General features: G+C 38.9%; 1 protein-coding gene across 6 annotated transcripts in view; it reads right to left on the bottom strand.

Annotated features, from left to right (window-relative positions):
* Window positions 1-25,203, bottom strand: part of AFF3 (ALF transcription elongation factor 3) — a 538,469-nt gene that overhangs the window by 133,450 nt on the left and 379,816 nt on the right. For all 6 annotated transcript variants that reach the window (XM_033124714.1, XM_033124718.1, XM_033124715.1 and 3 more), the window contains one exon: window positions 21,900-21,951. In XM_033124714.1, coding sequence (XP_032980605.1) covers window positions 21,900-21,951 — 52 coding nt within the window. The remainder of the gene's footprint in view (window positions 1-21,899; window positions 21,952-25,203) is intronic.

Raw genomic sequence — 25,203 nt, 5'->3', positions numbered from 1 at the left:
TTTTCAGTCTAATCGTCTATTAATTGCTAAGAGTGGGGTGTTGGAGTCTGCAACTATAAATGTGGATTTGTCTATCTTTTCAGCTCTATCAGTTTCTGCTTCATGTACTTTGAAGTGCTGTTGTTTCTACCTACACATTTCAGATTGGTATATTTTCTTTTATCATTATGTAATTTCCCTCTTTGCCCCTAGTAATTTTCTTTGCTCAGAAATCTACTTTTTAAATATTAATGTAGCCACTCCTGATTTTTCATTAATTTTTGCATGGTGTATCTTTCCAGTATTTTTACTTTTAACCTACCTATGCCATTATGTTTGAAGTGAGTTTTTTTTTGTAGACAGTAAATAGTTGGGTCATTTATTTAAAAAGTTCACCGTACCAATCTCTGTCTTTTAGTTCATGTATTTAGACCAGTTATGTTGAATATCATTATTGCTGTTAGGGTTTAAGTCTGCCAAAGGATTCACTGTTTACTGCTTGTACCTTTTGCTTCTCATTCTTTTCTTCCCCCTTGTCTTCATGTGGGTTACCTGAACATTTTCTAGAGTTTCACTTTGATTTATTCATAATATTTTTGAGTACATTGCTAATTTCTATAGTTTCATTAGGGGTTGCTCTAAATATTGCCACACATATAGATAACTTATTACAGACTACTGGTATCTACTTTGAGTGAAGTGTAGAAACTTAACCTCAGTTTAAGTCCCTTTATCTGCTCCACTGTGAAAACTATCTTCAACAGCTCACCTGAGGTAAGAATAGAGTTTTAGAAGTTTGGGGCTGAAATATGCAAGCCTTGTGGTCCCCAAACTTCTGGTGTGACCTTCAGATCTCAGAGCCATTCCTCTTTCTAGACTAAATACCCCACTGATATAGGCAGGTGTCCGGCCTGCAGGTATCCCACATAACACACTCTCTCTTATGCCCACGTGTGTACCCTAAAACATAAGATGATAACCATCCACTGTGTCTCATACCTCAGATGTAAGACAAGAACCCGAGGCAGAAGGTCAGCATCAATAAACAGCATCCTATCTGTGGCTGTCACTGGGTAAAATGAAATATTGGGTACTGGAAGGCACGGATTCCACCATGGAGAGCCACTCCACTTTCTGGAGTTGGCTGCTATGCTATCTCTGATTTCAGGAATTTAACACCAACATGCCCTTGATCTGCTGTCCCAGCCCCTGGAGCACCTAGTTAGCGGATTAAAGCACACAGTTCTGCATCACGGGATGGTGTTATGTTCCCAGGTCAGGGTGCTAATTCCTGGCTAACCCACATTTCAAAATGTCCAGGCAAGAACTAAGGTGAATTTCCACTCTGTAGTGATTTTACATGCCTGTGATATGTTTATAACTAATATATTAAGGGCAAAATCAGGCACCCAATGGTAGAGGTAGGAACAGAGCTAGACCTTGAAACCCGAGTATCATTCTCACAAGTGAACTAGGAGAAAGCACGCTGAGCAGAGAGAATGGTAAGAACAAAGGCATAAAGAAGGCAGATCCCAGAGTGTGATAGAGGAAGAGCAAGCTGACCAGTTTGGATGGTGCTTTGCATATGGGGGGCTGGGGGTAGGTCGCAGGAGACAAAGCGAGCGAAATAAATGGGGCAGAGAATGACAGATTGCAAAGTCTAGACTTAGACTTGGAACTTAATTTTTGGGAGCACAAAGTTAGCAAACATTTTAGAGCCGAGAAGTGGCGTGAGCAGCTGTACTTTCAATGCATCAATCGGGCAGCATCATACGGAGGGAATGAAGAAACTGGTGGCAGTGAGGTCAGGTTTGTACAGAGGACAGCGAATAGGGCAGGACGGCCGAAAGTGTGGCCATGGGAACTTTAAGAAATAGAATTGTGTAGGAGAAAGCGTGGAAATAGAACTTGGGACGATACAGCAAGTGAGTGAGTTTGGGGGCCAAGGAAGGGAGGAGAATCCATGGTTCTGTCTAGATGGTATCATGAGCGAAAGTAGGTGATAAGAGACAAAAAGCTGGGTGGGGAGTGGAGGAGGGGAGGAGAGGAATGTGAGATTTCGAACACGTAGGGTTTGAGGTCAGAGTGGATGTCCTGGAAAGACTGGTTAGGAGCTCAAGGAAGACATGAGTTGGGGATTTTCATCTGCGAGGCGCCTGAACAGACACACAGGAATGGATGAGATCACCATGAGAAGGATGCAACGAACGAAAGACTGAACAAACCGAAGACTGAACTCGGGTAAGAAAACCAAGAAAATGCAGAAGGGAAGCAGAGAAGGGATAGATGGCTGAAAGACGGCATGATCAACAGGTCACAGGCTGCAAAGACCTTCAGGAAGTTAAGGACTGGGAAAGGGCCCTGGATGGAGGGCCCTAGAGAGAAGCAAGGGCCGACATAAAGAGAGAGAGCGCAGTATCTACAATAGTGGATGGATGTGGCTGTTTTGTTTTGTTTGGGAAAATAATGAACATGTTATAGGTCCAGGTAGGAAGAGTCCCTAAGAAAAGAACAAGATGAGCCTGGAGATGGAGGGAGGGAAGAGCTGAGGTCAGGGGCACCGGAGGAGAAAAGAATCAGGCACCTTTCCCTCTGGGATGGAAGAGAAGCAGGCAGGGTGAACCAGGAGAAAGTTTAGGTGAAAACAACGGAAACACAGGAGGCTGCTCCAAAGGCACTGAACATCTGACTAGATTATTTTTCTTTCTAATTGCCCCTCCCCCACTCTTTCGCTGAAATTAATGTGTTTCGGTTAGGGCTGAAGTGGTTTCCAAAGCCAACTAATCATCAAAAGTAATTAAGAAACTGTCCAAAGTTTCTTAATTCTTGATCCCTAGGCCCAAGCCCCGCCACACCAAATCAGAATCTCTGTGGAGGGGCCTAGGAATCTGCATTTTAAAAGCTCCTTAGTGATTCTGATGGTTATGTGGGTTTGGGACCTCCGGAGTATGGTTTTCAACCAAAGATGTGCTTCAGAATCACAGGGGCAGGCACTGATTGGCCAAGATTCTGCAGAGCACAGGCATTATCTTGAAAAGCTCCCCACGTGATTGGAGATGCATCCTGGCTGACAACCAAGGCGAGAGGATTAAATTGAAAACACAAACTCGTTGGACAGGACATTTGAATTCACCACACTGATTGGTTCTCTTGTTTCATATGTCACTTGACAGTTTCCTTGGGACAGTTCTCCTATCAAAACAGCACCTGCTTCTAACCTCCTGTCACAGGTGGGGTGATGGGGCTCCCTGCAGCTTCTCGGTGCATGTCCCCAGGCAGCCAGGCCTGTGCAGACGCCCACTCCCGGCTCTTAGGAGAAAGCCGACTTTAGAATTTTTTGAAGCCTCTTTAAGGGAAATAACACTGTTCTCTCTCCAAACTAATCCCATAATGTACTTTTAAAAAGAATAAGGAAGACACAGAATGGAGGAAAGAGTGGATAGAAAAAGTAATGATGGCTCACTTTTCACTAATTAGAAAGAGAGTATTTTTAGGCAGATTCAGAATTAATTTGATCAGAAAATTCCTTGTACCACCAGGTCATTTTTTTTTTTTTTTAACAGCAACAATACAACAGGAACCACAAAACTGAGAGCATGGTTTGCAGGTAAGATGTAAGCACATTATTTAAATGCTTCTCGAAGAAATACAACATTTTCTTTTATCCAAAATGATGGCACAATCCAATTTGTGCTCCAGCAGCCCAACAATCATCTGAGACAGAAACTGACAACTCCTTTCCCTTCTACGGGACATTCCATTTGCACACTCAACAGACAGAACAAGTTCAAGGGCCATACTCCCCAAAACATAATAAACTTACTTTGAAATACGACAGATAGAATAGTAACATGAAAATATTCTTACCCCGATGAAGGCTGGCTCCAGCTGTGGCTCAGTAAGTCAAAAACTAGTAAATTTGCTTGTAATAACATCCTAAAATTTCCAAAGGTTATTTCCCCCCATCCACAGTTAAAAAGCCATGTTCTACAGAAGTGTCACATCTGTGACATGTCCAGATCAAAGAAAAAGGTTTCTTGCTCATAGTAACTTGTCTGGTTAGACAGCAAAGAAAAAAAAAATCTGTCTTGAAGCTGTCAGTTAATATGTTCTAACTTTAAAAAACTTGTCATCATCACGCTTCACAGCAGAACGGTGTGATTTTTAAACGGATGTAAATTCTCCATTATCAGGTATCTAACAGTTTTTTGCATTTCAGTGCAAAGCGAACAGACAAAAGGTCACCACGAAGTTTCAAAGGCGTCTTAGTAACACAAACTGAAGTTAGTCAGCTTCTTTGACATCGAATTTCTGAAGCTTTTCACTGAAAAACCAAAACTCTCCTTGCAATTAATAAAGAACTGTGGTATTCTAACAAAGCTGGAAGCTCAGAATCTTTAAATTCCAAATCTTTCCATTCCTGGATGAGCTTTGGTATTCAGATGTTAATAGGATGCCTTTCTTTTTTTGGCTGATGTTCAGGCTAGAGTCTGTGAAACAAACTTTTTCCGTCCCATGACCTCAGTTTTAGGATTTCTTTCTTGCAAAATGTTAGTTGTTTGACTTGGCAGGTTGCCAGAATTCACTGTACTTTCTCTTTTTTTCCTTCTATTACTTTATCTCTTCTTTTTTTCTCCCTTCTTCACTTTATTTTCTATTCTTCCATAAATTACAGATTTAAATTAAAGTCCAGTTAGATACACTGTCTACATGGTGTTTCGTAAGGTTGCTAGAATTAGCAAATAAAAAAAATATAGGATGCCCAGTTAAATTTGAATTTCAGGTAAAAAAAAAAAAAAGTAGTTTTTTTTAGTATAAGTATTTCCCAAACATTGCATGAGACATACTTATACTAAAAAATTATTTCCAAATATTGCATGGACAGACCGACATCCAAACAGTTATTCCTTGTTAATTTGAAATTCAAATTTAACTGGGTGTCTTGTATTTTATCTGGCAATCCTAGTTTGGAGGTTAAACAGAAGGGATTAAAAAATAAACAACAAAGACATCCATTTACAACTCCTGGAAGAAGAGAAATTTCCATTCCTATCCTGAATGCTTTTTGTCTAGGTATAACCTTCTCTATGGCGTTTCTTTAGTTTATTTTTGACCCATCAAGTTTTACTCAAAGCTCCACTGAGCATACCACATCCTGGTAGTGAAGAAGTCCACCTGGGTTTCAGGTTTCACTCGCACCGCCAGAGTCCAGAACTTCCAAAATCTGTCCCCCAGGCAACATACGATCTTAGTTCAGCCACAAAACCATACAAATACTCATTTTAATTGATCATTTTTCTTCACAAATTGAACATCAAGTGTAATTTTATTTAAAATTTGAACATCAAATTTTCAAATGAAAATTTGAAAAAGTATTTTCAAAGGCACTGAGTTTTCCCTTCATAGTTCTCATTCTAAGGCAATTTAGCACGATTAGTAACAGTAACTACTAGAAAAAATAGAATTCAAATGTACTTCAAAGTGTAATAACATGATGACCTCTTGGACGGGAGGTCCATGGGAAAGGGAAGATGAAAATGCTGATAAACTCCGGACATTTAAAGATAAAAAAGATCTTTGTTACATTAATTATTGATTCAAGTGTATTTTCTATCATCTATGTAATACTCAGGGGTGACAGGTAATTCTTATTCAGAGACATGTTAATATTCAGTATTTTGGAAAGATTTTGAAATCTATTAGCCAAAAGGGAGATTGCATAGAAGCATGGTTAAAAGCACGGTCTCTGTCACACTCTAGCTGTGGGACTCTGGGCAAGTTACTTACCCTCTCTGTGCATCATTTCCATTATCTGTAAATGGGGATAACCATCCCAGAAAGCTATAAGAATGATAGGAGTAAATTGCTTAGAATAATACCTAGTACATAGTAAATGCTTAGTAAATTTTGGGGCGGTGAAGGTCATATGACCTAGCCCAAACTCAACAGGAAAACAAAACAGAAAATCAAGAGACTGTTTCCATTTTAACAACTGGCACATGAGAAAAATATGTTTTTTCTTGTGATCGTATGGATAATGTGTATTTTTTTCAAAATTATGAATAACAATATTTTACATATTTATCCATTAAAGAAAATCTCTTTGTTTTCAGAGCAGACAACTTCCGGGCTTGTGTGAAATTAGCATCATATTGTTTCAAGAAATGAAGCTATGCGGTTAACAGTTCTACCCAACAATGGTTGTTTTTCTCATCTCTCTGTAATCACCCTGCCGATTACTCTGTCAACTCGCCAAAACTCCCAAAGCAAATGAGTCACACTTCCCTCCCACCCCCCAAAAGCCAGTTGATCTAATTCAATCCTCTAGCTTCAGTGTTAAACAGACTTTCAAAAGAAATAGTCCCCCTCAGCTAGGTTTGCTGCCATCTGGCACTTTGAACTTCATTTGTTTGTGTTTGGAACCGGCAACGGAGTCCAGCAGTGCTAGATCTACCCGATGGATGGCACAGCTCAGGTGTCTGAGGCAGTGTCGGAGGCGGAGTGCTTTCAAGGCAGACCCCTCAGGGGTGACTTCCCGGTTTGCCCACCTAGCTCTGAGCCTCGGCTGCCTTACCTAGAAAAACGGAGGTTCTAATGCTGTCTACTCTTCTGTGTTGCTATGAGCATTTAGCACACAGTTTGGCGTAGAGTTAGGACTCGGTATTTTAATCATGGTAGACCAGCCCTCGGACTATTCTAAAGAAACGCCTTAAATCCTAGAGTCCTCCTCATTTTTAAAGCAGGAATGGTCTGTTTTAATGCAGAAAGGTGAGTGCGTGCATGTGTGTGAAAGTTTGGGCAGCTGCCCGTGATCCCTGCAAGCCTTCTCCCTTTCGATATTTCAGTCATTTCAGAAGCTCAAAGAGGAGGCGGAATGCTCTGTGGTAGGACCGTGAGGGCAGAGGCCTAAATATTTTACATGCTTCGGTGGGATCATGTGAGCACTGCTTCACCAAAATATCCTCAGCCAAGAGCAGAAGGCCCTCCGAGGTGAGCAGGTGGGCCAGGCCTGGGAAGCTGTCCTTTCACTTCTGCCAGCTCCTGGCGGGTGAGATGAATTCCAGCCTCTGCTAGTTCCAAGATCTCCATTGCTACACAGAAATCCCACCTTTACTCATCGTCTGTACACAGGCGCCCTCACGCCTCCTCCCCCAAGCTTTCTTACAGGCTCTTTGGGACTCCATTCTCTTGACAATATGGAGGGAGGGCAGATATGAAAGGCTTTGAGGGACATACCAGCCCTTTTTTCAGAAACAGAATTTTGTCCTCAATATCTCTGCCACTTCCTGTGCCCTCTGCACCAGGCCACAGACCTAAAGCGGTGTCCCCACCTGGCCCTGGAACTAACCTGGCCAGTATCTCAGCTCTGCCACTGCCAACTGCAAAACCTCCACGAGCCAGCTCACTTCTCTGAGACCTTGACCTTCTCTTCTGTAATACGAGATGTAATGATGCAATAATACACCTCATCAGATTGTTGTGAGAGTTAAACAAGACACCACATCCAGTAGAGTACCTGACACAAGACAGGCCTTGAATGCATGGAAGTATCATTCCAGTACCAGGCTGGCTGGGAAGGGGCGAGGGTCAGAGCACGGAGGTGCAAAGAGAAACTGTGACATGGGGACAGGGGCGGGGAAGGAGGAGAATTGAGTCTATACATTTAGAAGCTCTGCATTTGGGAGGTTACATCGAAATGAAAATCTGTACATGAGAAAGAACAAATCTAGCTAATGGTGTTTCTGAAAGATGAAATATAAACTGCACAGCAAATATATTCCAGCCACCCTCGTGTTCTTCTGCATTCATTCATTTATTCATGCTAATAATTTTTTGTTGAATAAGTATTATGTTCTAAATGCTGGGCAAGGCTTCAACACGAGAGCATGAAGAAGCTCTGAAAGAAAACATTTGGAGGAAGTATACTCAGTCTGTTAATGTCGGGTGATATTTATTGATTACCAACTGCAATCAATAAATATGGTAACATTTGTTGATTTACCACACTTTCCCACAGCCCAAGTGACACCTCGGGAAAATGCTGCCATCTGCCAAAGAGCCACAGTGAATATAGAGTAGCTACAGTTTAATTAGTATCTCTGTGGACTGGAAGAACTCACTGCAAAGGTACCAAACCCACTTTTAGAGACTCTGTCCACCTTAGTCATTACTAGGTGAAGGAAGTCGTTGCTTATGTGGTCTAATTAGGAGTTGCTAAACAACTTTCCCTTCTCACGTGATATACACCCCCAATACCTAATTCTTGAGCCTGTGAACGGGTGCTAAAATTTTCTGTGGTGCCAGTCCTTTGGGTTAAAGCTTTCCCCGGCCCTGTAAAAATGTGTGAGGGTTTTCCGAGGGGAGAACTGCAGGGTGACATGTGAACTAGTCATGTTCTGGCAGTTGGGCCAATCTGAAGGGGGACACACTCACCGGATGCAAATCTTTGGGCATTTCTTATACCCTTTCAATCTCGGTTTCCTCATCTGTAAAATGGGGAAAAGAAGAACTCTCTTTCAAGGCCATCAGCAGGACTGATGAGGTCATTTACATAGTGACCCAGCCAGAGCTAGAACACGGACGGCTCAGTACATGTCACTGCCTTCTTCTCTTTCAGTCCTTTGGCACAAACTGTCTCATTAGTTGGTCAGAAACCTATATTGTGTTTGGTGAACATGTGCTGACAAAAGTAAATTTGTGTGGTTTGACCTGCATTTAAAAACACTATATAAAAATGGAAAATGTCAGAGTAATAATAGGTAATGTTTTGTGACACTTGGTTTAATACAATCACTCTCATAGGATATGATGTAAAATCTGTTTTTGACTAGGCAGGTTATGTTCAGTCTAAGATAGGTGTATACCCAAAACAACTGAAAGCAGGGTCTCGAAGAGATATCTGTACACTCATGTTCACAGCAGCATTATTCACAACAGCCAGAAGTAGAAGCAAACCAAGTGTCCATGGATGGATGAATGGATAAACTAAACATATACACATGCAAAGGAATACCACTCAGTGTTAAAAAAGGAAATCCCTTTTCTGAAAAAGGAAATTCTGACACACACGCTACAACACGGATGAACCCTGCAAACATTTTGCTAAGTGAAATAAGCCAGTCACAAAAGTGCAAACACTGTATGATTCCATTTATATGAGGTACCCAGAGTAGTCAAAATCATAAAAAGTAGAATGATGGTTGCCAGGGGCTGGGGACAGAGGAAAATGAAGAGTTGTCGGCTATGGCAATTTATTGATTTGGTACATTAATGGGGACAGAGTTCCAGGTTGGAAAGATGAAAAGAGTTCTGGGAATAGATGGTGGTGATGATTGCACTACAGGGAGAACGTACTTAATGCCACTGAACTGTACAGTGGTCCCCCTTAACTGTGGTTTTGCTTTCTGCAGTTCTAGTTACCTGTGGTCAACGATGGTCCAAAAATACTAAATGGAAAATTCCAGAAATAAACAACTCAAGGTTTTAAATTGTGTGCTGATCTGAGTAGCACATGATGAGGTCTCACGCCTTCCAGCTCAGTCCTGTCCGGGACATGAATTGTTCCTTTGTCCAGTGTATCCATGCTGTATATCTACCTGCCTGTCAGTCACTTAGTAGCCCTTTCAGTTATCAGACTGACTATTGTGGTATGGCAGTGCTTATTTTACTTAATAATGGCCCCAATGTGCAAGAGTAGTGAAGCTGACACTTCAGATATGCCACAAAGAAGCCGTCAAGTGCTTCCTTGAAGTGAAAAGGGATGTATGTATAGGAAAAGAAACACAGTGTATATAGAGTTTAGTACTGTCTGTGTTTTCAGACATCCACTGGGGGTCTTGCAACGTATCCCCCATGAAAAAGGGGAGACTACTGTACACTTAAAAATGGTTAAGATTGTAAACTTTATGTGTAGCTATCACCATTAAAATAAAAAAAACAAACCTCATTAAAGTACAAAAGTTTGAGAAACCCTGACCTAGGTAACACCCCAAGAAAGGTACATTTGGATGGAGCCCTGTGCCCAGAGGAAAGAGAAAACATGAGTGTCAGGGAAACCAAAGAAGGGACAAGGGAACAGACTCCCTAGTTCTGCTGCTGGCTTCTATTTTATGACCTCTGGGACCGTGGTCCCTCCAGTCTGTATAAGAAGACGGAAGATAAGGTTTGCAGTCTTATTCTGTGATGGCATAATTTCCAATCCACATTCCTGGGTTCGTGTAGTGTTTTAATCTGAGAGAATAAGGAATACCACAGCAGCGTCTCATTTCCCTCTCAGGTAAAACTGACAAGAGTCTCCTCACGTCTCTTCTCCCCAACTGGACTCGTTGGTACCTAAATGCTGGGTCAAGGACTTCCTTCTCAATCCATCAGAGAAGCCATACCTCTCCAAGGCCTTTGGTCTAGTTTGTTCATCTATGCATTGTGGGCTTCCAAGGAATCTTAAAGACCCTTTCTATGTTATTTCTTATTCTTTGTGTCTAAGAGTAGGAGTTGGAGAAACAGGATCTAGCCGATTTTCTCTAGGCAAAGCCTGTACACTAGGTTTCTCACTGTCTTAGCAGACAGGATCCTGGCAAATTACTTAAACAGATACGGAAAGGGAGTCCCTGGGGACGGAGACCTCATAGACTAAAAGAACAGCCATAGTTCATCATTTTAGACTTGGATCGCCACAGCCAAAATAAATATCAGGAGGGTTTCAAATTACTCTGAAAAAAACATCTTTCTGTAACAGTTCTCAAGTTGACTTTGATCTCTCAACTTCCAGAACCTATTATACGACCAGTTTGTGTAACCTTATTATTAAACACACATGCATAAATGATAGATTTCTTCATATGTTGGTCCTCTGTATATATTTTCCTCCTTAGTTAACATTTTCTAAGATAGCTCCATAATAGGCATCAGATAGTTTTAATGAATACTGTTATGGACTATGAAGACGGCTGTCTTACCCCCAAATTCGTATGCTGAAATTCTAACCCCCAATGTGATGGTATCAGGACGTGGGGCCTTTGGGAGGCGATCAGGCCATGAGGGTAAGACGCTCAGGAATTGGATTAATGTCCTTATAAGAAGAGACAGGAGAGCCTGCTTCCTGTCTCTCCGCCACGTGAGGACACAGTGAGAAGACGGCCACCTGCAAAGCAGGAAACGGGCCATCAACAGACACAGGATCTGCCAGTGACTTCATGCTAGACTTCCCAGCCTCCAGAACCGTGAGAAATCAATTTCTGTTGTTCATAAGCCACCCGGCCCGTGGTAGTTTGTTATAGCAGCTCAACTGACGAAGACAAATACTTTTCGTTGACACGAGCATATTTCACCTTTCATCTGTATAAACGACTCACAAAATTCCACATTCTACACCTGGAAAGGAGCTTTGTGCATTGTCTGGACCCACTCTGCTCCAGCAATCAATGATATCCAAGTCTTCCCAGCCATTTAAAAACAGAAGTCCATGGTGGAGGTGAATTCTTTAGCTGCCTCCCCAGGCCATGCCAGGGAGAGGTAACTCCTGTGCTCCCTGCCCTGGGGCCGTCATCTGAAGGTTTGGAGAAAAGCTCATTTGGGGTGAAATCTTTGCAGTAAACCGACCACTCTGCCTTTTTTCTTCACAGTCCCAGCTTCACTAGAAGACCTTTCTCAACTTTTGTTTTTACCACCCTTAACCCTTTTTAAGTTTTCCACTTTTTTAAAAAGAGATTAAAAGTCTAATGAGGTCTGATTGTTACTAACTGCCCAGGCAGGGCTGTTTTCTATGTTTTAGAAGCCATGAATCTGGTTATGATAGCAATCAGTATTGTTTATTGCGCGCCTATTAGGTAATGGGCCCTTTCTGTATATTAATTCTAACTACTGTATTAACTTTGGAGAAAGAACATTTCATCGGTCATTCTAACTCACTTTGAGCGTATAGTAATTTCCAGGTCCTTTAATGTACATAGTACCCCCCTAATGAACCATTTTCCTCCTGCCTCATTTTGTTTATTTTTTTTCTCCTAGGCATTGGATGCTTTGTGTTTAATCCCATTTCTGTAATGTATGGAGGTTATTTCAAATCTTCATTTATTCTTTAAATTTATAGTTACTTTGTTCAGTTGAGGGTCATCTACAAACGCAGAAGGCTCCTCTTCTAAGATCTCTCCGTTAACTGGGTTGTTTGTTTTCTTATTGTTGAGTTTTAAGAATTCTTTGTATATTTCGGAAATTAGTCCTTTATCAGACATGTCTTTTGCAAATATTTTCTCCCAGTCTTCTCATTCTCTTGACATTGTCTCATCTTCTCATTCTCTTGGCATTGTTTTCACAGAGATAGTTTTTAGTTTTGAGAAAGTTCAGCTTATCAATTATTTCTTTCATGGGTTATGCCTTTGATGTTGTATCTAAAAGTCATCACTGTACCCAAAGTCATCTAGGTTTTCTCCTATGTTATCTTCTAGGAGTTTTACAGTTTTGTATTTTACATTTAGGTCTCTGATCTATTTTTGAATTAATTTTTGTGAGGGATATAAGGTCTGCTTTTAGATTTTTTTTTTTTTTTGGCGTGTAGATGTACAGTTTTTCCAGCATCATTTGTTCAAAAGACTGTCTTTGTTCCCTTGTATTATCTTTGCTCCTTTGTCAAAGATAAGTTGACTATATTTTTGTGGGTCTATTTCTGGGATCTCTATTCTGTGTCTGTTCTTTTACCAATACCACACTGTCTTGATTACTTAGTTTTACAGTAAGTGGAGTTGGGTAGTGCCAATCTGCCAACGCTGTTCTTCTCCAATATTGGGTTGGCTATTTGGGTCTTTTGCCTCTTCATATGAACTTTGGAAACAGTTCCTTGATATCCACAAAATAACTTGCTGGAATTTTGATTGGGACTGCACTGAATCTATAGATCAAGTCGGGAAGTTCGTTGGTTTTTTTATTAGAAGCATTCCATTGTACAGATACACCACAATTGTTCATCCATTCACCAGTTGATAGATATTGGGGTTGTTTCCAGTTTTTGTCTATCATGAATAAAACCGCTATAAATATTTTTGTACAAATCTTTTAAAAGACAAGTGTTTCTCATTTTTCCTGCACTAATGTCTACAAATGGAATTGCTGAGCCATGCAATAGTGTGTGTATAAGAAAAGAACAGCTTTCGAAAAATGGTTATAGCATTATACACTCCTACCAGCAATGCCCAAGAGTTCCAGTTGCTCCATATCTTTCCAACTACTTGGTGTTGTCAGTCTTTCCAATTTTATCCATCCTTGTGGCTTTAATTTGTATATCCCTGAAGATGAATGTTATTAGTGAAATGAATCTTTTTAGCTGCTTATTGGCCATTTGTATATTTTTCTCTTGTCTGTTTAAGGCTTTTGCCCATTTAAAAAATTGTTTATTTTTTTGTTACTGAACTGCCAGAGTTCCTTATATATCCTTGATACAATTTATATATCCTTGATACAAATGTGTACATATATATTTATACACACACATATATATGTATACACACACACACACACACACACACACACAGAGGGTTCCAAAAAATGCATACATGTTTTAAGAAAGGAAAAAAACTGTACTAAAATTATGCTGATGGTAACCACTTTGAGCAGCTCATGTAACTGCAGAAGTCAAATGGTACTTGTAGTCATCTTTTGTTACCGGTATATATTGAGTATTACAATTTTAACACACACACACACACAAACTTGTGCAAATGTTTTCTCCCAGTTTGCACCTTGCCTTGCCAATTTTAATGTTGATGAAGTCCAAGTTATTGGGATTTTCTTTTATGTGTGTGTGTTTTGGTGACTTCTGTAAGAAACCTTTGCATATCCCCAGGTTGTGAAGATCTTATCCTATGTTTTCCTCTAGAAGGTTTATAGTTTTAGCCTTTATATTGAGGTCTAGGATCCATCTCAATATCTATATGGTGTGCGATTCATATTTTCCCCCAATAGTTGCTCTAGCAGCATTTGTTGAAAAGACTTGGGTTTCTCCACTGAACTGCTTGGTTCTTTTGTGAATAATCAGTTCACCATATACGTGTAGGTCTATTTCTAGACTCTGTTTTGTTCCACTGATTTATTTCTGTCTTTATATCAATGCTACACTATTTAAATTACTTTAGCCTTACAGTAATATCTGAAATCAGGTACTATGAAGCATTCGACCTTGTTCTTCTTCAGGACTGTTTTGGCTACTTAGGTCCTTTGCTTTTCCTATGAAAGTTTTAGGATCAATTTGTCATTTTCTACAAAAATGTCCTGCTGGCATTTTGATCAAGATTGTGCTGAATCTACAGATCAATAGGAGAACTGACATTAAAGTGGAGTCCTCTAATTCATGAATATCTCTCCATTAATTCAGGTCTTAAATTTCTCTCAATGTTTTATAGTTTTCAATGTATAGGTCTTTTATGTTGTTTGCTAAATTCAAGTATTTTGTCATTATAAATGGAATTGCCTTTTAAATTTAATTTCCAATTGCTAATAAGTAGAAACACAATTGATTTTTATATATTGAACCTTGCTAAATTCATCATTTATTGATTCTAGTAGTTTATTAGATTTCTAGTATTTTCTCTAAAAACAATCATTCTTTTCAATCTTTACTTCTACTATTTCCTTTTCTTGCCTGATTGCATCAACAAGAGCCTCTAGCACAGTGTTAAATAGAGGTGATAAATGTAGACATCACTGCTATATTTCTGATCTGAGGAGGAAAGCATTTGGTATTTCACCATGAAATACGTTATGTTAGCAGCAGGTCTTTTGGTAGATATCTTTTATCAGATTGAACAACTTCCCTTCTTGTCCTAGTTTGCTAAGAGTTTCTTTTAAAATCATGAATGTTAAATCATGCCAAATGCTTTTTCTTCATCTATTTAGTGGATAATATGATTTTTCTCTTTTATTCTATTGACATAGATAACATTAATTAATTTTTAAATGTTAAACCAACCATACATTCTGTGACAAACCCCACTTAGTTATAATGAATTATATCCTTCATATATTACTGGATTATACATGCTAATACTTTGTTAAGGAATTTTGCAGTGTTTATGAGGGACAGTGGATTACAATTTTTTCTTATAAGGTTTATGTCAGATTTTGGTATCAGGGTTACTCTGGCTTTACACAATAACCTGGTTAGTTTTTCTTCCTCTTCTATATTTCAAAGGAGTCTGTAAAAGATTGGTAGTTCATTTTTTGGTGTTTCATTTGTATAAACACTTCTTATTTAAAATTCTAATAGAATTTACTCATGAAACTATGTGGCTCTGGGGCATTTTCTTTGTGGAAAAATTTTGAGAACAAATCCAATTTCTTTAATAGCAATAAAGTCATTCAGATTTTCTATTTGTTCTTGTGGAAGTTATGGTAAACTGCATTTTTCAAGGAAATTGACTATTTCATCTAAATTGTCAAATTAATTGGCATGAAGTAATTTATAATTAGTTATTATTAAATTTCTGTAGAATATGTAGAGATGTCCCCTCTTTCATTGCTGACACTGGTCATTTGTGTTTTCCCTCCTTTTTTTCTTGATTAGTCTTGTCAATTTTATTTTTAAGGAGAGTGCAACTCACAGTGGCCCGTGTAGTGACTGAACCGGCAATCTTGGTGTTATCAGCACCACGCTCTAACCAACTGAGCTAACTGGCCACCCCTCAAGTGTTTGTTTATTTTATTAATGTTTTTAAAGAACCAAATCTTGGCTTTTTAATTTTCTCTATTGTTTGTTAATCTCTATTCCTATCTTTATTATGTACTTCTTACTAATTACCTTTGATTTAATTTATTCTTCTTTTTCTAGCTTCTGAAAGTGGAAATATAACTTCCTGATGCTCATCTTTATTCTTCTCTAGTATAAGCATGTAAAGCTACAAATTTCCTGTTGTTGGGTTTATTGTTTTAGTGAATCCTATACATTTTCATAAATTGTACTTTCATTTTCACTCAGTTAAAATTCCTAACTTCCCTAGTGATTTATTCTTTAACTCAAAGGAGTGTTATTTAAATCTCAACTATTAGGGATTTTCTAGGTATCTCGTTGCTATTGACTTATAATGTAATCACGATGTGATCATAGAACATATTCTGTAAAATTTTAATCCTATGAAATTGAACGATACTCCTTTAATTGCTCACAATAAGGTCAATCTTGGTGAATGCTTCACGTGTGCTTGATAAGAATCTGTATCTTGAACTCGTTGGGTGTAGTGTTCTATAAGTGTCAATTAGGTCAAAAAGGTTGATAATGTTGCCTAAATATTCTATATACTTGCTGATATTTTGCTTAATTTTTCTACCAGTTACTAAAGAAAGGGATGTTAAAAATCTCTAATATTATTGTAGTCCTGTCAGTTTTTGTTTCATGCATTTTGAAGATCTGTGATATATATAATTGTCACATCTTTCTTAATAACTGATCTTTGAGCATGATAAAATCTCCTTTTTATCTCTTGTAACATACTTTGTATAGAAGTCTATTTGGCACTATTAAGAGTAGTGTCCCACCAGCTTTCTTATGCTTACTATTTTCACAATCTATCTTTCACATTCTCTGGCTTCAACCTATTTGTGTTTTTATATTTAAGTTGTGTTTCTTGTAAACAGCAGACAGTCTTGATTTTATCACCATTCTGACAGTCTTTGCCTTTTAATTGGAGATTTTAGTCCATTTACTAAATCATTAATAACAATTAATGCAATTATAGATATGGCTGGGTTTAAGTTTACTATTTTTCTATTTATTTTTGTATTGATACCTTCTGTTTTTTTGTTTGTTTCTGTTAATTCTTTCCTGTCATTTTTTGTATTAATCTAGTTTTTTGTATTTTATTTTAATTACTCCAATGACACTCTAGCTATCCAATTTTTGTATTTGCTTTTAGTGATTTTTTTTAATGGGTATTATACTATACACCCTTAACTTATTACTAGACTACTTAAATATAAAATATAAAATATAAATATAATAGACTACTTAAATCATACCACTTCATATAAAATGTAAGAACCTTGCTGTCAGGCAATTACATTTGCCTTCTCGTGTTCTCTGTGCTATGTTGTGATATATTTTACATCTAAATACATCACGAATCCCACAAAACAATATTTTATCTTTACATTAAACACTTTTACATTTACATACATATTTATTTCCTGTAAATACTTCCTCCTTGTAGGTCTGAGCTTCCATCTGATAGTATTACCTTTCAACTGGGTAATAATAAATTTCCTTTATCATTTATCAAATTTCCTTTATCATTTATTGTGCAGGCCTACTGGATATGAATTCTCTCAGATTTTATGTATCCAAAAATGCTTTTATTTCACCTTCCATTTTGAAAGATATTTTTGCTAGATTTAGAATTCTGGCTTGACAGTTCTTTATCTTTTCAGCACTTTAAAGATGTTTTTGCATTGTATTCTAGCCTCTGTAGTTTATGATGGGAATCCTTCAGTTAATTGTTTCACTGTTCCCTGTATATATCATTTTCTTGGGCAATTTCCAAGATTTTCTCTTTATTTTTAGTTTTTAGCAATTTTACTATAATGTTTCAAGATGTGATTTTATTTTTATTTATCCTACTAAGGGTTAGTTGAGCTTCTTATATTTGTAAGTTAATGTTTTCACCTAGTTTGGGAAGCTTTCAGCTATTATTTCTTCAAATATATATATTTTTATGATGTGTGTAGCTCTGTCCTCTTTCTGGGACTCCAGTTACATGTATATTAGACTACTTGATATTGTTCCATAATTCAACGAGGCTCTGTCCATTGTATTTTAATCTTTATTCTTACTGTTCTTCATATTGGATAATTCTTATTGGCTATCCAGTGAATTTTTCATTTCAAATATTCTACTTTTCAGTTCCAGAATATTCATTTGGTTCTCCTGAACAGTTTTCATGTCCCTGTGGAGATACCCTTTTTTTCAATCATTACGACCATGTTTTCCTTCACATCCTTGATTATAATAGCTGCTTTAAAGTTCTTGTCTAAAAATTTCAGCATCCAGGTCACCTCAAATTCTGTTATAGTGACAACTTTCCTTCTTGAATGTGGATCACGTTTTCCTTTTCCTTCACATACCCTTTAATTTTTGATTAACGAATATTGTTATAAAGACTGTTACAGAGACTGTGGATTCTGTTTTCTTCCTTTAATCAGTGCTGAATTTTTTGTTCCATCAGGCAACTAAATTACTAGCTGATCATCTTGAACTTGTGGATGCTCAGTGTTATGTTTCGTTATGATATGTTCTGGTTTTGCCCTTAGTTTAGCATGAATCCTTTAGCAAGCCCCTCTGATTTGGGTGGGATTTGAATTCCAAACTCTATAGGTAGTAATTATAGCCAGTAGGCAGCAGCTGAAATCTGTGTTCAGATTTTTCAGCTCTCTAGCTTTTCCACTGGGGTCACTGGCATCTCCTCCACACCCAGGCAGTTTAGGGGTCCTCCAAAGATTGAGGGGAATTTACATGCAGAATTGGAGCTTTCTCCTTTCTGGAATTTCCTTCCTTGAATCCCTTCCACTTTGGTGGCCCTGCATTCCGTCCTCCACCACTTTAAGCCAATATGATTGCAGCTTTCTCCATGAGTTGTTGCTCTTTATGGATTCGGGAGTGCCCTCAGGGGAGAAGCTGTATAAATGTAGATCTCACCCCATCCATTTTTCTTCCTTAAAGGATCAAATTCCCAACATTTTTTGCCTTCTTTTAGTCAGCCTCTAATGCCTTCAATTAGTTTAAAAAATACTTTGTCCAGAGTTTATAATAGTTATCTGCATGAGAGTTAACTCAACATAAGGTCTTTCATCATTATCATAACTGGTACTCCACGGACATTCTAATTCATGTTGAGTGTGCGCGCATGCGTGCGTGTGTAAGAATAAACTACACTTTTCATCTCTATGAATACTCATAGTATCATTGAATAATATATCGTTAAGGGATCCTAAGGTGCTATCTAGACTACTGTGTCCTATCTGTCAATGATGGTCTAAAACTTACCATGATTAATCTGCTGCTTAATTAATCTTCAGTGAGGAAAGATTCTTTTTCAGGAAATGAGCTTGTTCTCTGGAGACTTCCAAGTTTGTACTTCAATTTAAACCCATAGAATGGCTTTAAATAGCTTACAGGGTCATGGAATTATACAGACAGAGGGATGTCAGGCATTTTTGAAGCAGAGTTGGTCCCACCAAACTGTGAATGTGGAAGTGGGTCTTTCCTAGTAACTGTGTGTATGTTGTCGAGTTTTCTTTGCTCTGCTTCGTCCCTTCAGCTCCCATGGAGCTCACTATTTTTGATCTGTTTTACGGTTCTCTCCCCTTGTTCTATCTCCTGGCATCCTAGCCTCCTGGTTCTGGCAGCCTGGCTTCTGAATCATTCTTATTACTCCAACCCTTGATGTTATGAGTTGAGTTGTTCCCCCCACACTGAAATTCGTATGCTGAAGTCCTAACCTCTAGGATCTCAGAATGTGACCTTATTTGAAGACAGGGTCTTTATAGGGGCAATCAAGTTAAAGAAGGCCTTTAGGGCGGGCCCTAATCCAATACATCTGGTGTTATTATAAAAAGGGGCAATGTGGACAGAGACGCACTCAGAGGGAGGATGATCTGAAGAGACACTGGAGATGTCCATCTACAGAACAAGGCACCAGGCTTGGAACAGACCCTCCCTTCACAGAAGAAACCAACCCTACTGACCGATCTAGGACTTCTGGCCTCCAGAAGTATGAGACAATACGTTTCTGTCACGTCAGGCACCCAGTCTGTGGTACTTTGTTGTGGCAGCCCAAGCACACAAATATACTTACCACTTACCAAATAATCTGACCCCAGTTTTTCCACGTGATTCTGATTTATGGCTTTGCTTTGTCTCCTATGACCCACCAACCCCTCAGTATGGTAAATGGGCAAAAAGCAAAATATCCAAAGATCTGTGTTCTACCATTTTCACTTACACTGAATGGCTGTTCTGGCCCTTAGAGTCCTTTTATATAAAATAAAGATATTGTCGCCGCCCTACCTATCTGCGTGCCTAAATAAATCTCCAATAAGGTAGTGCCCAGAGAATGCAAAATGCTTACAAATCTAAGGCCCCCTGCGTCCTTGCTCTTTAGTCATTACCGCCTCTCCCTCTTACCCAAATACAACAGAACCACTCTTAGAGGGCTCTCTGAGAGGCTCAAGTACAGTCCTCGCCACGTTCAAGAGAGATCCTTGCCACCTCAGACTTCACTTCTGCTGTTTCTAGTTCAAGAGGCAGGGGAGGCAGGAGAGGCGGTTCACTAAGGAACTGCTTTGTTTAAAGAGATAGGAGCATGGGGTGATGCTTCAAGCTTTTACCGTCCTCAAATGTCCAGAGGGTTTAAAGAATTGCTCAGACAACATATTTATTTTCATAAGGTACTGAGGTATGGAAACCAATTCTTTTAGAGAACCGACTTTTTAGAAACGTGTGAGGGAAGAACTTAAAACTGCATTAACAAAATCGGCATCTACTGAAGGTGGTTTTAAAATTTGTGAAATTAAATGTAGGATATTAGCAGTTTCCAACATATTTGTATGTATCTTTGTCTATGTTTAAAATTTCTTTGTTAATAGGACTTTGAAAAATTGTTGTTTCTACAATAATTAGAAGTTTTATAAAATTATTTATATATAAAACAAATCTTATTCCCAAGTTGCTTACATTCTAGTTGTGTAAATTCTTATCCAGTCTCAAATGTTATTCAAAAGAATCAAATTTTTAAATGATTCTACCTTTTTCAGTTCTCTAGAATGCCTCCAGATGGCATTAAAACCCTTTTCTCATATTTTGCAGCATAAAAATTTAAAAATTAGTAATATTTTAACCATTTAAGACTTGTCGCATTCATTATATCCTCAGAAATCATGACAATGTTACTCTTTAGAACTAGGGTAACACCAAGAAAGACAAACATATAATCATATCTTCCATGAAATACACAGCCACCCTACGCAAGCTGAAGGATCTTTCTAGACTGAGAAATAGAACCTGAACAAAATAACACACTTAGTAATATTATATCACAAACTATGATATCTAATGAATAGCATTTTAAATGCTTAGTAATCAAGAGTGCCGGTCTACATGAAGATAAATTCACAAAGGTGTCTTAGAATAAGAAAACAAGTCACCCCTCAGAATGATAATAAAGATTTTCAAGGAACAAAACTGTGAGTGACTCCCCTGGAGCTAAAATAATTTGTTAGCGGGTGAATTATTTCATTTAAACTTTGGTATATAAATTTGGTATCAAATGAATCATTAAAACATATTGGATTCCTTGAGTACAGAGAGGAAGAAGGCAAAATATAGACTGAGGAAAGTGTATTTTATAGGAGTCTTTTCTTATCTTTCAAAAACTGTGTTTGCTAATTCAAAATCGTCAACGAAGTTGAGATTCCCGAGATCTCTATAATTGTACTTTTCACATAATTCTGAGGTGAAGTTACATATGGCAGGCTTTTCAAATGACCTTGGTACTTCACAGGTATATAGGCCAGAGTCTCTCCCAGTATGTGGGAGTTGTACAATCATTTATGACAGTGATGAAAGTCTCCGGACACATTCTAAGGGGTTTCCCTCCATTCTCCCCCCACTATATGCACCTTCAAATATCATTACATTTACATTTTATGAAGAGAAGCATTTGTGTTTTCAAGATTATTCTCACTGTGCTATGAGACCTCCAAAACCATGTGTGCTCAAAAGCATTTAAAAAGACATTACCATGAAAAAGAGAACCACGACCTTCCTTCCATTATTATTATTATTATTATTATTATTATTATTATTACTATTACAAGATACTTGTACTGTTTCATATTATAGGCACATTAAAGAACCGCCATTGCAAATAGAAAAGGGAAAGACTTACGATGTATTCGAAGTGCCATTGTCTGGACTCTCTGGCTCAGCATTACTTTTCTCTTAAAAAGGAAGCAGAAAAAAATACCAATATGTGAGTGTTACCGTCTTTAAGAGTTAAGGGAGATTAAACGTATTTCCATGCTCCTATTAACAATCTTTTTAAATGTGCACCAGGAGGCTTTTCAAACATCTTTTTATTATCTGAGAACCAGATTTGCAAAATCATTTCTTCTCTGTTATACAACTGCCCAGGCCTGGATCTGTGAGTCGGTACTAAGGAGGTGTTTGCAAACAACCAGAGGCTCAGAGCGCAGGCCTCGCCAAAAGCTGAATATCTTACAGATGGAACCTGTTTTCCTCCCCCTCCCGTTTTACAGAAAACTGGGGGAATAAACCCCATTAGCATTCTACATGCAAGGCATTCTGAACTTTGATCCTTTCCTTTAACACAGACAAACCAGGTCTGGCTGCACCAGAACTTGGAGGAGAGAATTTTATTGAGGTTGCACCTTAGATGACAAGGTCCCCAGGAATTCTACCCCACCACGAGCCCTGGCAGCAGGTTTTGGGGCCCCCGAGTTAACACAGAATAAGATGTAAACCAGAAATCCTTCCTGACTATCTGAGAGGTTAGGTAAGCAAATGTTTCTGGGGTCTGTAGTCATCAAGGATTTAACAGGATTTAATTAAGGGAGCTTGGAACCAGCTCAGTTTGTGTAGTTTTAAAGGGCAAATTCTTCTCGCAATAGACATAACGTAATTCTTAGGTCCTTGATCACTGGTGGTTTGAAGCACGCATCCTCATGCGTAAGATGCTTCTTTTTATTTCCTGGAGGCCAGGGGATAGAAGAAGGGTCTTGATTGTCAGCGCGAGTTGGCTGTGGTTACAATGGTGGTGTCGTGCTAATAATTTAATAAAACCCAGAGAAGACCACGGGTTGTAAGACATGGGCCTGATGGTGGCAACCTGCTTTGCTTGGCTCTTTCGAGTCAGGCCTGGAGATCTCACAGAATCCCCTAGTATATTTTTTAGGGTCACATTCTGAAGATATCATCCAAACTGAACCCAGAAGTAAACTTGATAATTTCTTCTTTTTTTTTTTTTTAGGAAATTAAACAGTTGTGAGAAAAAAAGACAGATCTAGTTCACACATCGATCTCAGATATAACTCGGTGCTAACGTGTCTACACAGCGCCAGAACCACGAGGGACAGCCACTTTGTCAAAAAGCCACAACATCTATTTAACTGCCTCGGTAACAAATACATATGAAACCTTGCTGACGTAAAAGTAGAGGCAGCAAATTAATAAACTCGCTTTAAAGCTCATACTTTTATGTTATGTCCTCCAGGCCCGGTCTGTGGTGTACTCACTTAAGAGACATGTTAGGCCTTGTCAAGTGGCTTTAGTGCTGGAAAATAACCCAATTTAGTCCTTTCCAGAATCATTTTTCCACTGAGTAGCCACAATTCCTGCCAGAACACCCAAATAGAGCTATAACACCTGCATCATGTAAGACAAAACTAAAGGGAGGTTTAAAAGTCAACATATTGATCTCCTCCCCTTTTAGAAGAAATTGGTTGCTTTCTTCAATCTGTAGCCACAGGTAGTCACAGCACACCCCTTCGCAATCAAGACTGTGGAACGGCCAGGCTCGGAGCAGCCGGTAATAGTAAACATCTCCATACAACTTACGGCAAGAACATAGGAAATCAAGACTATGAACGAAAACACTGTTTGGCTGTTTGAATCAGTAAGTTTTACCTTGAGCAGTAAATGCTGCCAAAGAACCCACAGGTCGAGAGGACACAGGCTCTTGGGACGTGGGGGCTGCAGGAGTCGTGGGCTGGACCAGCACGGGGACAAAGCTGTGGCTGATTAGCAGCACTTATGTTGTGGCAACAGGGAAAACAGTAGGTTCTGGCAAACAGGAAGGATACCACGGGGCCAAACAAGACCTTTATGAACAGCCTGAGATGAGAGTGAGTGTTCTCAGCACCTCAGTGCTGACAATGAAGGAACGTTTCTGGGGACAAAGTAAGTGCAGGATGGAGACGGGGATCCAAACTATCTCTTGTCCTTCGGGAAGAATGAAAGGCAATATTGTCCCCAACATCTGGCTGTTTTAGGTGATGCAATTACTGAGGTTCATGTGAAATGTGGAAGTGCCTGAGCCGGTACAAATCATAGTTCCTTTATCATGACCGAAGGGAATATTAGGCATGGGAACTAGAAAATTCTCAGTAAGAGGTTTTTTAGTTGGGTGCTGAGATGTTTCTGTGCAGCCACCAAAGGAGGGCCGTCCGGTGTCCTCCTGGTGATGTCGGCTGTTTTCATGATGGATACAACACTGGTTTCTTCATGCACTCATCATGAAGAAACTGGACATAAGAGACTGACCTGGGTCCTGTGTGGTCATTTTACATGTGGAAATACAATTAGAGAAGGAGAGGGGAAAACAACTGAGCCAGAGAAAGGAAACACACACACAGACATATGTATGTACACACACGTGAATCATGTATGTGTATATGCACATCACATGTGTACTTTAAACTTGACACACCATTTTTGTTTCTCTGCACCTGGCACAGTACCTGACTTCACACCATGCTCAGTGTCTGTCTGATGACCTGTCATCCATATAGAATCCCACACTACAGTGGGAGAAAGGAGCAAGGTACGTTTGCTGCCGAGATGGACATACGATTTGCAATGTTAAACAGCTTGACGGCTCCGACAGTCACATAAAGATAAACAACATCAAATTCATGCCCTTTGAAGGCTTCAGGGGACTGCACGGCTGGAGTAGCGCACTCTCCATTAACAGAGCTATGACAGGGACTAAAGAAGATGTCTGAAGAGGGAATAAATCCAGACCCATGTTAGGCTGGATCCTGCTGCAGAAAAAGGTTTGCTATACTGAACTTCACTTTATAATAAAAGTAATCCATGTTCATAGTAAAAAACAAAACCAAAACCATTGCTTGCTTTTTTTTTTTAGTTCCGCGAGCCCGTTGACCATTACTGGAGGTTAATATATCTATTTCTGGACATATCAACTTTAGATGGTACCTAAGGATTTCTGATCTGAACAATGAGAGATAAGGTATTTAATATACTATCAGCTCCCCTCTCTTTACAATTTTCATTAGTTCCATTATTACTTTCCCTGCCTCCAGTGAGTATTTATAACTTTAAGTACATTTAATCTATTTCTTGATTAATCAACTTCTGACAGTATCTTTTCTCTTATACTATGTCAAAAGAGGAAACTCATCCATCTATCCTTCCCCCACTTTCTCTTCCTC

This window comes from Rhinolophus ferrumequinum, chromosome 13, assembly GCF_004115265.2.
Source record: "Rhinolophus ferrumequinum isolate MPI-CBG mRhiFer1 chromosome 13, mRhiFer1_v1.p, whole genome shotgun sequence".
Classification (NCBI taxonomy): domain Eukaryota; kingdom Metazoa; phylum Chordata; class Mammalia; order Chiroptera; family Rhinolophidae; genus Rhinolophus; species Rhinolophus ferrumequinum.
The sequence above is the reverse complement of the archived record's forward strand: the minus strand, read 5'-3'. Positions and strand labels throughout refer to the sequence as shown.